The sequence below is a fragment of the Dipodomys merriami genome, unplaced genomic scaffold (assembly GCF_024711535.1).
Source record: "Dipodomys merriami isolate MVZ:Mamm:240054 unplaced genomic scaffold, mDipMer1.0.p SCAF_41, whole genome shotgun sequence".
Lineage (NCBI taxonomy): Eukaryota > Metazoa > Chordata > Mammalia > Rodentia > Heteromyidae > Dipodomys > Dipodomys merriami.
Genome location: NW_027205715.1, coordinates 11,176,126 through 11,187,139, shown reverse-complemented (window position 1 = coordinate 11,187,139; position 11,014 = coordinate 11,176,126). Strand labels below are relative to the sequence as shown.

At 50.9% G+C, this 11,014-nt stretch overlaps 2 protein-coding genes across 5 annotated transcripts; one reads left to right on the top strand and one right to left on the bottom strand.

Moving 5' to 3' along the window:
• Positions 1 to 4,395: 4,395 nt before the first annotated feature.
• Positions 4,396 to 6,359, bottom strand: LOC138807011 (uncharacterized protein C16orf86 homolog). 3 transcript variants are annotated; one of them, XM_069992571.1, is made up of 4 exons: positions 5,977 to 6,359; positions 5,537 to 5,766; positions 4,967 to 5,145; positions 4,396 to 4,892 (listed from the first exon to the last, which is right to left on the bottom strand). In XM_069992571.1, exons 1-4 carry the CDS (start codon positions 6,058 to 6,060, stop codon positions 4,441 to 4,443), a joined length of 945 nt encoding a protein of 314 aa, XP_069848672.1. In that variant the 5' UTR covers positions 6,061 to 6,359; the 3' UTR covers positions 4,396 to 4,440. The 3 variants fall into 3 exon arrangements, with proteins under 3 accessions (XP_069848672.1, XP_069848673.1, XP_069848674.1); XM_069992572.1 differs by having other exon boundaries at positions 4,396 to 4,865; XM_069992573.1 differs by having other exon boundaries at positions 5,537 to 5,759; positions 5,977 to 6,022.
• On the top strand, positions 6,283 to 11,002 carry LOC138807008 (enkurin domain-containing protein 1). Of its 2 annotated transcripts, XM_069992567.1 has the most exons (7): positions 6,283 to 6,671; positions 6,767 to 6,961; positions 7,889 to 8,061; positions 9,919 to 10,044; positions 10,156 to 10,319; positions 10,416 to 10,552; positions 10,633 to 11,002. In XM_069992567.1, the coding sequence occupies exons 1-7, from the start codon at positions 6,536 to 6,538 to the stop codon at positions 10,791 to 10,793; spliced, it is 1,092 nt and encodes a 363-aa protein (XP_069848668.1). In that variant the 5' UTR covers positions 6,283 to 6,535; the 3' UTR covers positions 10,794 to 11,002. The 2 variants fall into 2 exon arrangements, with proteins under 2 accessions (XP_069848668.1, XP_069848669.1); XM_069992568.1 differs by lacking the exon at positions 9,919 to 10,044.
• Positions 11,003 to 11,014: the final 12 nt, after the last annotated feature.

Below are 11,014 nucleotides of genomic sequence, written 5' to 3'. Positions count from 1 at the left end.
AGGAGTCCTCCAAAGAAGTATTTGCTTGAGGACAGGAGGCAAGGTTTCCTAATAATCAGCTATTTGGCAATTTAGGCAGATAAGGCAAAGCCTGGGGCTTGCTAGGCTGGAAATCTGGAGGGATCTGCTTTGTTTTTGTTTTGTTGTTATTTATGGGATTGAACTCAGGGCCTCTGGTTTCCTGAGGTGGCACTAGACCACGTGAGCCACACCCTAGCCCTAGGGATTCTGTTCTTGAAACTATGGCTGCCTTCAAGAAATCCCTGAGAAGGGAGGAGCCTGAAGAGGAAGGGCCCCTGGCGCTTTAGTGCAGGTTTGGCTGGCACTGCCTGACCCAGCCAGCCACCAGCCATACTTATTAACTAACTTGCGGATGAGGGCAGGGCCTAGGTGAGTGGACTGTTGAAAAGGACTCATCTGCCCCTTTGTTTCCCTTGCCTGCCTGCCTGCTGGATTGTGAACCTAGATGAACTCAATTCTTTTTCCTTCCCTCTCTTCCTCCCTCTTCCTACTTTTGGCTCTTTGCCAGAAAGGCCCAGGAAGTGTTTCCTCTTCCTCTTGGCATCCCTTGCAAAAGTCACCAGGCCTGTGTTCCCATTGCATCCTGGTTTCAGACATTGTCTGAGATAAAATAACAAAAGTTAATGTTGGAGCTTGCTTACAGTGTGCTGGACCCACATGGTAAATGCTTCATGCTTACTATGTGATTAATCTCCAAACCATTCTACTATTAATATGTCTATTTATATATATGTATATACATATACATTACTATTAATATATCTATTACTGGGGTGTAGCTGAGTGCTCACACCTGTAATCCTAGCTACTCAGGAGGCTGAGATCTGAGGATCATGGTTCAAAGCTAGTCCAGGCAGAAAATGTCCATGAGACTCTTTATCTCCAATTAACCAGCAAAAAGCTTAAAGTGGAGGTATGACTCAAGTGGTAGAGTGCCAACTTGAACAAAATTGCCAAGCAAGAGCATAGGCCTTGAGTTCAAGTCCTAGACCAGCATACATGCACACACATGTGTGTACAGAGCCAGGGTGCCTGGTCAAGACCATCTGACTACGGTTCCTGACCTTGAACTACCCTTATCCTAGTACTTGGGAATCCTTCTGAAAAGATGCCCTCTTAAGCTAGGAAGGGAACTAGAGAGTATTCACCCTAGGAAGGACATTAACAGTTAATAGTCTGTCCCTTGAGCCTGGAATGCTCAATTCAATTCCAGTTCGATCCTTCTGTGTTTTTTGTTTGTTTGTTTTGCTGGTCATGGGGACTGAACTCTGGGTCTGGGTGCTATCCCTCAGCTCAAGGCTAGCGCTCTACCACCTGAGCCACAGCGCCACTTCCAGCTTTTTCTGCTTATGTGGTGCTGAGGAATCAAACCCAGGGCCTCATGTGTGCAAGGCAAGTGCTCTACCACTGAGCCACCTTCCCAGCCCCCCTTCTGTGTTTTACCCTCCTAAATTTGAGAGTGACTGAAAAAGCACAAGAGGCTCCTTCAATGGAAAAGTCCTTCCTGCTAACTCAGTTGTACTGAGGGTTTAGAAGATTGCTGGGGCAGATTGCTATTGGCCTAGTGTAGGACTATTTTTGAAACCCAGGCTCCTCTGAGAGTACCCCTGCCCCTGACATGATATCACCCCATACCCCTGAATCTTTGAACATGTCTCCCAGTGTCAGCTCTGTGATGCTACAGTGAAAATGAGGGGAATTGGGCCTTGAAGTGGCCCAGATGCCTGTGGCCAATGGAACTGGGATGTAACTGAGCATGGAACTAATTCCAAAGCTGTCCTGCAGCGCCCTCTCCTGGAAAAAGGCAGTAGTATCTTCCAGGACCTGTTTTCTAAATCTCCGGTGAAGTTTCAGGCCAGTAAAAACTAGATTTTTCCCTTTGAGACTGCAACCAGACAAGAACTTCTAATAGGGCTAGGAATATAGCTTAGTGGTAATGTATTTGCCACCCTCCCACTTGTGAACCTTCATGTTCCCTTGAATCATGCTGCCTAAGAATCCTCTCCCACTTAGAGTTGGCTTCTAGGAGTTGCAATGAGGTTCCTTTGTGTGATTCCTCCCATCCATCCTGCTTCTGTCCTAGTGATTGTTCTCTGATCATTTCTTACACTATCACCAAGGGAAGATCAGTGCTGACCTTGCCTGCAACTCTAGCCCCAAAGACCAGTGAGAGGGCATGCCATCCTTTTGGATTCAGGCATTGACAGAACTTAAGTGAGAGCAAAGGTACCAGAGCCTCAGGATGTGGTCAACTGCAAGACTGTTTCTCTACAGGCCTCTGCTTCCCCAGTTGTAAATTGAGATCAAGCTCAATCTAGCTCTGAAACAGCATCACCTGGAGTGGGCAAATCACTGCCCAGAAAAACCTGTAGGCAGAAAAGAATATGCTAACCACCCGGCTTGTCTGTAGTCTTTTAAAGTTTTTTGCTGGTGTTGGAGCTTGTACTTGGCCTGGGTGCTACTCCTTAGCTTTTTTGTTCAAGGCTGGTGCTTTACCACCTGAGCCACAACTATATTTCTGGCCTTGTTTTTGTGTGTATGCCAGTCTTGGAGTTTGAACTAAGGGCCTAGGCACTGTCTCTGAGTTTCTTCTGCTCAAGACTAGCACTCTACTACTTGAGCCACAGGCTACACTTCTGCTTTTCTGGTAGCTTATTGGAGATAAAAGACTCATAGACTTTCCTGCCCAGGCTGGCTTTGGCCTGCAATCCTCAAAACAGTCGTGAGCCACCTGTGTCCAGCGTTGCCTGTTGTCTTACCATGTCCAAGTGAACATCCAAGTGACCCCTCAAAGGAGAATGTGGCTCAGGGTGATGTCAGGAGAGGTATCATGCCTATTCTGCTTCTTTTCCCTGGGCCTGGCCACTCTGATGACCATACAAAGCCATTATTCCAGGGGCCCTGCATATAGTTCCAACTACTCAGAGTTGGACTTGTCCTATCTGCAGCCTCCTCCATCCTTCACCTTGTTCTCCCTGCCTTGGTACCTTTTGTGAAGGCCATTACTAGGTAATGTGTTGCAGGTATGTGACATTGAGGAATTCAGTCATGAAAACAGCTACAACCCACAGTGGTAATGGGATACAGATGCTACAGTGTAACACAACAGTGGGTGCTGCATGACTCAGCAGGTAAAAGGTACCTGAGTTGTCAAAGGTACAAGTGCAGTAGCCAGGGAGAGGGGTGAAGGAAGGAAAGCATTTTAGGTAGGGAAAGCCCCATGGTTAGAAAAAAAGTAATACAAGGTGTGGCTGGTTAGAGAGTCACAGGCAGCCATTAGGAAGTTCCAAGGCAGCTAGCAGGGTGCTAGAGGGTCAGTGACCCATCAGGGGTGCAGGTGTGAATGTGGAGGGGTCACTGCATGGATCTATGGGTGACCCCCACAGAGATGACATTAGCCTAGGTCCTGAACATGGGATCTAAGAGGGTGGGTAGATTCATTGGTCTTGATGCAGATTCCCTAGTAGGAATGAGGAACAAAGGCCAGGATGTGGTCTGAGGTGAGGCCCAGCATTTTGGCTTGAACAGTTTGCATAGATATGATATGTGAGTCAAAACAGTCTGGGAGGAGAAATGATCTATTTAATGTGGAATACCTCATGTTTGAAGTATTTGCAGAACACACAGAAGGATTTGTGTCCACAACAGCTAGCACTGCATGGCTCTTCCTAGAGACCCCTCAGGGCTGGCCACAGAGCTCCAAGGGATGCGCTCACTGATTTCCCTTCCCCCACCAACCGAGACCCTGATATCCCGTCACCAGGAGCCTCTTGTGGGCAAGGCCTTATCTAACTGTGGTATGGCAATGAGTGGAAAACATTGCACAACTCTTATTCTCAGGACAAGCAAAAGAACTTTGTTACTTTATATGAGGATCCTAAGTGTTGATCCCCTTGGGGTGAGACCAGAGGTAGGTCATTCATTCCCTAAAAGAGAGAGGGAGCAGGACCAAACATTTGCTTCCCATAGTCTTCTCTTTATCTCAAGTTCTTTCTCCTTATTTCCCCCTTCATCCCTTGCAGTTAGGCCATTTGACCCTCAGCCTCAGCTGGGGAGACTAAATACGCAGAAAAGGCCTCATGCCTGCTTCATGCCCACTTTGGACTCAGAACTGGGATGGTACCCAGGAATCTGTTATTTGTCAAGGTCCTAACTTGGCCAATTGGCCTCAAACCTGGTATAGGTGAGTTCTCTACCCTTCTTCCCAGCCTCTTTTCACAATTTAGGCATCGTATTTGGGGAGACATAGTCTTAGAAAAGGAAGCATTTATTTCCAGTGAGCCCAAGATCTCTCAAGTAGGGGCAGAGGCCAAACTCCCGCTCCCCCCCCCCACCCCCCATCCACCTAATTGGCCTAGACCCATAGGCTACAGCCCTGGTTCCGGCCTGAGAGGAGGGAAGCCCCCTCTGTGTAGATGGTCACTTGTACTGAGGGGAGAGTGGGGGAACAAGGGGGGCAGCGCAGACACTCAGCATCTTGTCAATGTCCACCTGGGTTAACTTATCCATCTCAGCCTTGGGGCTGCCACTCACCCTCAGGCTGGACAGACCCCCAGGCTCCTCTCCTCCAGTCTTTTCTCCCAGGGGAGGTACCAGGGGGGGAACAAGAGCATGAGTAGGGGCCACTAACACATTGGGGCAGGAAGGCAAAGCAAGGCCTAAGCCCAGCTCACCTGCCATGGGCAGCAAGGCCTGAAGCTGCTCCACACCTGCCTCCTCAGGAACCAAGGCCAACTCCGACTCGGGCTCCACTTCAGTCTCCCCATCTCCCTCCCCTGCCTGGTTCAGCTCAGGGTTGCAGTAATTGATGTACTGGTACAGGGGTCGCAGGCGCTGGGCCTTTCCTGTAAGAACCCGTGGCAGAGCAAAGGCTGAAGCACCAGGCTGTACCCTATCAGGTTGAGCAGGTGGGGGAAGAAAGCAAGATCCAGGGACTGCCACTCACGCTCTAACCCCAAGGTCTCTGGGGGTGCAGATGCTGTGTTAGCTGCAACTGGGAGTACAGGAGCCCCCAGACTCTTGCGTTTCTTGGCTTTTTTGTGCTGTTTGGCTGATGGTGAGGGCTCACTCTGGCTGCTCTCCTGTTCCTCCTTCTGCAGCCCCGGTGACAGTTCAGCTTCAACCCTAGGATGGAGTATGATGGCTAGGCCTTGGGAAGGGCTGTCTAAGCCAGGGACAAGAGGCTAGAGGAGACAGCCTGAAAGCTCTGGCTGCTGTGGCTTGAGCCTAGGGATTAGCCCTGCTGTCCACCACCGCAGGCTTAGAGAGCTATCCCTTTACTGGTCAGTAAAACCCAAGGCCCAGTAGGGGCCCAATGCTCCTGTGAGCTCAGTCCTCTGGAAGCTCCATCTCTCTTGGTGTTCCTACACCTGGGCTCTTGAGAAACAGGATTAGAGACTGATGGTAGGGGCAGAGCATGAGAATCTGTCCTGCTGGTGTTTAGTATCTAGGGACTCCTGAGTCATGAAACCCTCCCTCTAGCCCTGCAATTCCTTCACTCCGAAAGCCCCCTCACTTGAAGGGTTTCCTCTTGGGCCCATGGCTGGGCCTGGGGGTAGAAGCCAAAGGCCTGGGGCCTCTCTCCTCTCCTGGTTCCGCCTTTGGACCAAGCCCCTCCTCCTCAGTCTTGAGACCTTCCTCCTGGAGCTCTGATTCACAGCTGTGCTCTGATGAACACTTGATTTCACCCGGGGTCCTGCAGGCATCCTGTGCTGGCACCAGGCACTTGTCTTCCATCACTGGACACTGGAGATGATACATACATAATCAGTCGCTATAGCCCGGCAAAGGATATAGCAATCAATCATTGGATGCCCAACATGGGCCACCAAATACAAGATAAAGCCCGCTAGCCCAGATAGAGCCCTCTCTGCCTGTAAGGCCTGGCCTGACAGGGAGTTGGATCACTCAGGGTTCAGGGTTCAGAGTTCCAAAAAGTTAGCAGGCCTGGGTCACCTCAGGGTTCTCCACGACCTGGGCTGACCCCACGGTTGCCCCTTCCTGGGACCCCGGCTGTCTTTTGGCGCCGGTCGAGATCATGGCTATGCTGAGTTAGCTCATCCCTGGACAGCTGCTAGAAGAGGACTGGCCCAGAAGAAGCTTTACTAGTGGATTCTGTGTTGACAGGGGTTGTAGCTGAAAAGAGAAACTGGTGGTCGCTCCTCCACACTATCAGCCAGAACTACAAGTCCCAGAAGTCTTTTCGAGATCATTGACCCCTGACCTCAGAGACGGAAGCCATTTGTTGCCTAGCAACAACAACTCCCGTCGGGTTGCAGCTGGCGGCAAAACTGCTGGAGTGAGATCTCCTGCCCCGGCGTTCTAGGGCGCGGGGCGGGCGAACCCCTCCGAGGAGTAGGCGAGGATAAGGGTGGTGGAAGCAGTGGGCGCAGGCCGGGTTTCAGGGCCCGACGGCAGACAGGGCGGGGCTAGGAAAAGAGGGCACGGTCGGACTGCGGAGTTCGAGCGGAGAGCGTGCGCGCGCGGGGCCGGGGAAGTGCGGCCGGGGCGAGAGATGCCCCGCGCGACGGGCGGCGGTGCACCGTTGCAGGACGACAACCGCAGCATGTGCGAGGGCCCTTCCCGCATCTCGGGGCCCATCCCCCCAGATCCCACGCTCTGCCCTGACTACTACAGGCGACCCGCCTCGGGTGAGTTGCTGGGGTGGGGTGGGGGAGCTCCCGCGGCGAGGCCGGAACCGTGTTCCCCCACTGAGCCTCCAATTTCTCTCCTTCCTGCCTCTCAGCCCAAGGACGCCTTGAGGGAAACGCGCTGAAGATGGACCTGCTGACTTCAGGCCGCGACCCAGACTTCAGCTCTACTCGTGGCCCCCGCACCAGGCCGGGAGCCCGAGAGATCCTGGAACGTGGCCAGCGCGGCGTGGGGGATGTGTTGCTGCAGCTAGGGGGCATCTCGCTCAGTCCAGGGGTCTCTTCCAAGAGTAAGTCCCCACCAGATGGGGCAGTGAGGCAGTTGGAAGTCAAAAGCCAAGATCAAAAGCGGTTATTCACGTATGTAATCCTAGCTACTCAGGGGGCTGAGATCTGAGGATTGCGCTGTTCCAAACTAACCAGGGCAGGGGAGTCCATGAGACTTTTATCCCCATTTAACCCACAAAAAGCCAGAAGTGGAGCTGAGGCTGTAATTATAGAGTACTAGCCTTGAGCACAAAAGTTCAGGGACAGCACTCAGACCCTGAATTCAAGTCCCAGGACACACACACACACACACACACACACGCACTCAGACCCTGAATTCAAGTCCCAGGACACACACACACACACACACACACACACACACACACACACACTCCTTCTTTTTCTGCCCTGAGCATAGGCTTTATCTCTGTGTCGCTCAGTACCTCCCGTATAAGAGGAAAAACAACCATACTCCTCTCAGGAGGTGACTGAAGGACTGAATAAGGTATTCTACCTTCATGCATTCATGCATCAGTGGAAGGTTTATTGCCCACTGTGTGTCAAGCCAGAAGTGCTAGGAAAACAGAATTAAAGACAAACTTAGGCCATCAGTTCCTGGTGGAAGCAATAAACAAGTGAAGACAGGATCATTAATATTAAACTTTCCTGTAAAAATGTAGAAAGTAATCAGGCGATACTTAGACATGACAGGAAGGGAACAAGGTAATGTGGTAGCTGTGTGTGTGTATTGTCGAACTTAGGTGAAGATGCCAGGGAGATCTTTTTATTGTTTCTATGATTATAGGAATTAAACCCAAGGGCCTCACGGGGCAAACAACCTATCACTTTCTGGGAGCCCTTTCTGGGAAGTGAGCCTGTGTATGATCTAGTATAAGTTGTGTAGCATAGGCCATATATGGGGCAAAGCCAGGCATCACTTTTTCCTCCAGGGAAGGATCCTAAAGACTATGAGAAGGAAAACCTGAGGCGAATCAAAGAAATTCAGAAGCGCTTCCGAGAGCAGGAACGCAACCGGGAACAGGGCCAGCCCAGGCCCCTGAAGGCACTGTGGCGCTCACCCAAGTATGACAAGGTGGAGTCCCGAGTCAAGACCCGAATGCAGGTACCTCTCCTAGGAAGCCAACAGGCATTTATAACCCAATCTGATTTATGGGGGAAGGAAGGAAGAAATCACAAGAGGCTATCATAACAAAAGGACTAAGAAGCTGGGCACTGGTGGCTCACACCTGTAATCCTAGCTACTCAGGAGGCTGAGATCTGAGGATCGCAGTTCAAAGCCAGCTCGGGCAGGAAAGTCCCTGAGACTCTTATTTCCAGTAAACCACCAGAAAACCAGAAGTGGTGCTGTGGCTCAAGTGGTAGAGTGCTTGCCTTGAGCTGAAGAGCTGAAGGACAGCACCCAAGCCTAGAGTTCAAGCCCCACAACCAACCAAAAAAAAAAAAGAAAGAAAAGAAAAAGGACTAGGAGACACTTGGCACTTCTGCAGAGGGATGTGGGATCCTTTTCAGAGGTGGTGATCACTGAGCCAATCCTGAGGAACAAATAAGAATTAGATAAAAGGAGAATGGAAGAGAATATTCCATTGAGATGGAACCTCCCAGGTAGAAGTTCTGAGGCCAGAGTGAGTATGGGTAGTGGGGATACTAGGTAAGTTCACTGAAAAGCATGAGGGAAGAAAATCATGAGCTATTTGTACCCATATCTGAGAGATGACCTAAATTATTTGTTAGCATTCTTTTTTGTTTTTTGTTTTTTGTTTTTGTCTGTTGTGGGCCTTGAATTCACAGCCTGAGCACTGTTTCTGAGCTTTTTCACTCAAGGCTGGTACTCTACCACTTTTGAGCCACAGTGCCATTTATGGTCGTCTGGTGGTTAATTGGAGATAAGAGTCTCACAGACTCCTGCCTGGGCTGGCTTTGAACCATGATCCTCAGATCTCAGCCTCCTGAGTAGCTACGATTATAGATATGAGCCACCAGTGGCTGACTTTATTTTTATGTTTTGTTTGTGGTGCTAAGCATGCCTTTTGCCATTGTGTCTTTTTTTTTGTCTTTAGACAAGGTCTTACTATGTAGCATAGCCTCAAACTTGAGTCTCAGCCTCTGGGTGCTAGGATTACAGGCAAGTGCCACAATTCCTGACAACACTTATTTCTGAGGACAGCTAAGGAGGGTATGGGTGGGATTATGGTGGTGACATTCTGTCTTGGGTAGTCACCATTTCTTTATCCAGAAACCCAGAAAAAGGATCTGGATTGAGAGAAAAGACAAGGTCACATGAGGCTATACTGAGGAAGAAGCATCCGTGGAATGCCCAGGGGGTGGGAATATGTCCAGGAAGCAGATGGACACTTAGGCCTGAATCTCAGGCATGAGACCAAGAAGTTATTGACAAGCAGGTTGAGACCAAAGAACAGCCCTCTGGGTTTGTGGACCTGGAGGCCAGTCCTTAGTGACCTTGGGGAACTAAAGCTAGGAGGCTTGGCTAAGAAGAGCAGTAGCTGGGCCAGAACTGAGGCTGGTAGAGAGGTGCTTTGTTTTCTTAAAAAATGTGAGAGATGCCAGGCGCCAGTGGCTCATGCCTTTAATCCTAGCTACTCAGGAGGCTGAGATTTGAGGATCAGGGTTCAAAGCCAGCCTGGGCAGGAAAGTCTGTGAGACTCTTATCTGCAATAAACCACTAGAAAAGCGGAAGTGGTGCTGTGGCTCAAGTGGGAGAGCACTCGCCTTTTTGCTGAAGTGCATAGAGACAGTGCCTAAGGTCAGAGTTCAAGCCCCACGACTGACAAAAAAAAAAAAAATGAGAGATGTATGTTTAAATGTTGATGAGGAGAAGTGCTCCCAAATCCATAGGATTTAGGATAGAAAAGTCCTTAAAGGCAGGAGAGACAGAGAGGCATGGCCTTGAGGCTTGAGCCCAAACCTCAGCCTGATTCCTGTGCTGTACCCTGTCCTCCAGGAATCTGTCCAAACCTCTGTGCCACAGCCTGCCCACTTTCTGCGGGCACACTCCCGCTGTGGCCCTGGACTCCCGCCATCCCGTGTCCCTAGTCCCCAGCTCAGTCTACCAGGTCCCAAAGCAAAGGTGAGAAAACATTTGGGGCTAGAAGGTGGTTGGGCAGGGATCCTGGGGGTTGGGGAGCATGGACAAAACACAGTGCTGTCATGTCCCCTCCATTCTTGTTGCATCCTGCAGGGGCCAGACCTAGGTGTGGACTTCATTAGACACAATGCCCGAGCTGCCAAGAGGGCGCCCCGGCGCCATTCCCGCTCACTGCAAGTCCTCGCACAGGTTCTGGAGCAGAAACAGCAAGCCCAGGAACACTACAACACTACACAGAAGGGCCACGTGCCCCAGTAGTAGGTCCTATTGCCTGACAGCCAGGGAGAGGGGTGCTTGTAGTGGGAGCCGGTCTTTACCCTGGTGTCATCAACCCTGGGCTTGTGCATCTGCAGCTTGTTAGAACGCAGAGATCTATGGCGCCGGGAAGCTGAGGCCCGCCAGAATAACCAGCCAGACCCTGCCATGCCTCCTGGCCACACTCGCATGCCTGAGAGCCAGCGGCTGGAGACACTGAACAATCTTCTCCAGAGTGAGTACTTGGGCAGGGGTGTCTGGAGGGGAGCCCACTGGAGACCATTCACCCCTCCCAAGCACTCACTATTCCTATAGGCCAGAGTCAGCTGCTACGTGAGCTGGTACTACTGCCTGCTGGCGCAGACTCACTAAGAGCCCAGAGTCACCGGGCTGAGCTGGACAGGAAGCTGGTGCAAATAGAAGAGGCCATCAAGATTTTTTCTCGACCCAAAGTGTTTGTGAAGATGGATACCTGAGCCTTTTGTGAGGGCCAGTGACAAAGAGATCCATGCTGACGATCTCTACACAGAGCCGCACAGGGCAGGATCAAGCCCTACCTAGAGGAGAAGTCAGAAGCAGTGGGGTGTACAGTATCCTCAGAGTAATCTTTCCAGTTACCCATGGCTGCAGAAGGGCCATTCCAGCCTTTCAGCCTCTTTGTCAAAATTAAACTTTTTGCACACAATGGGGTTTGGTT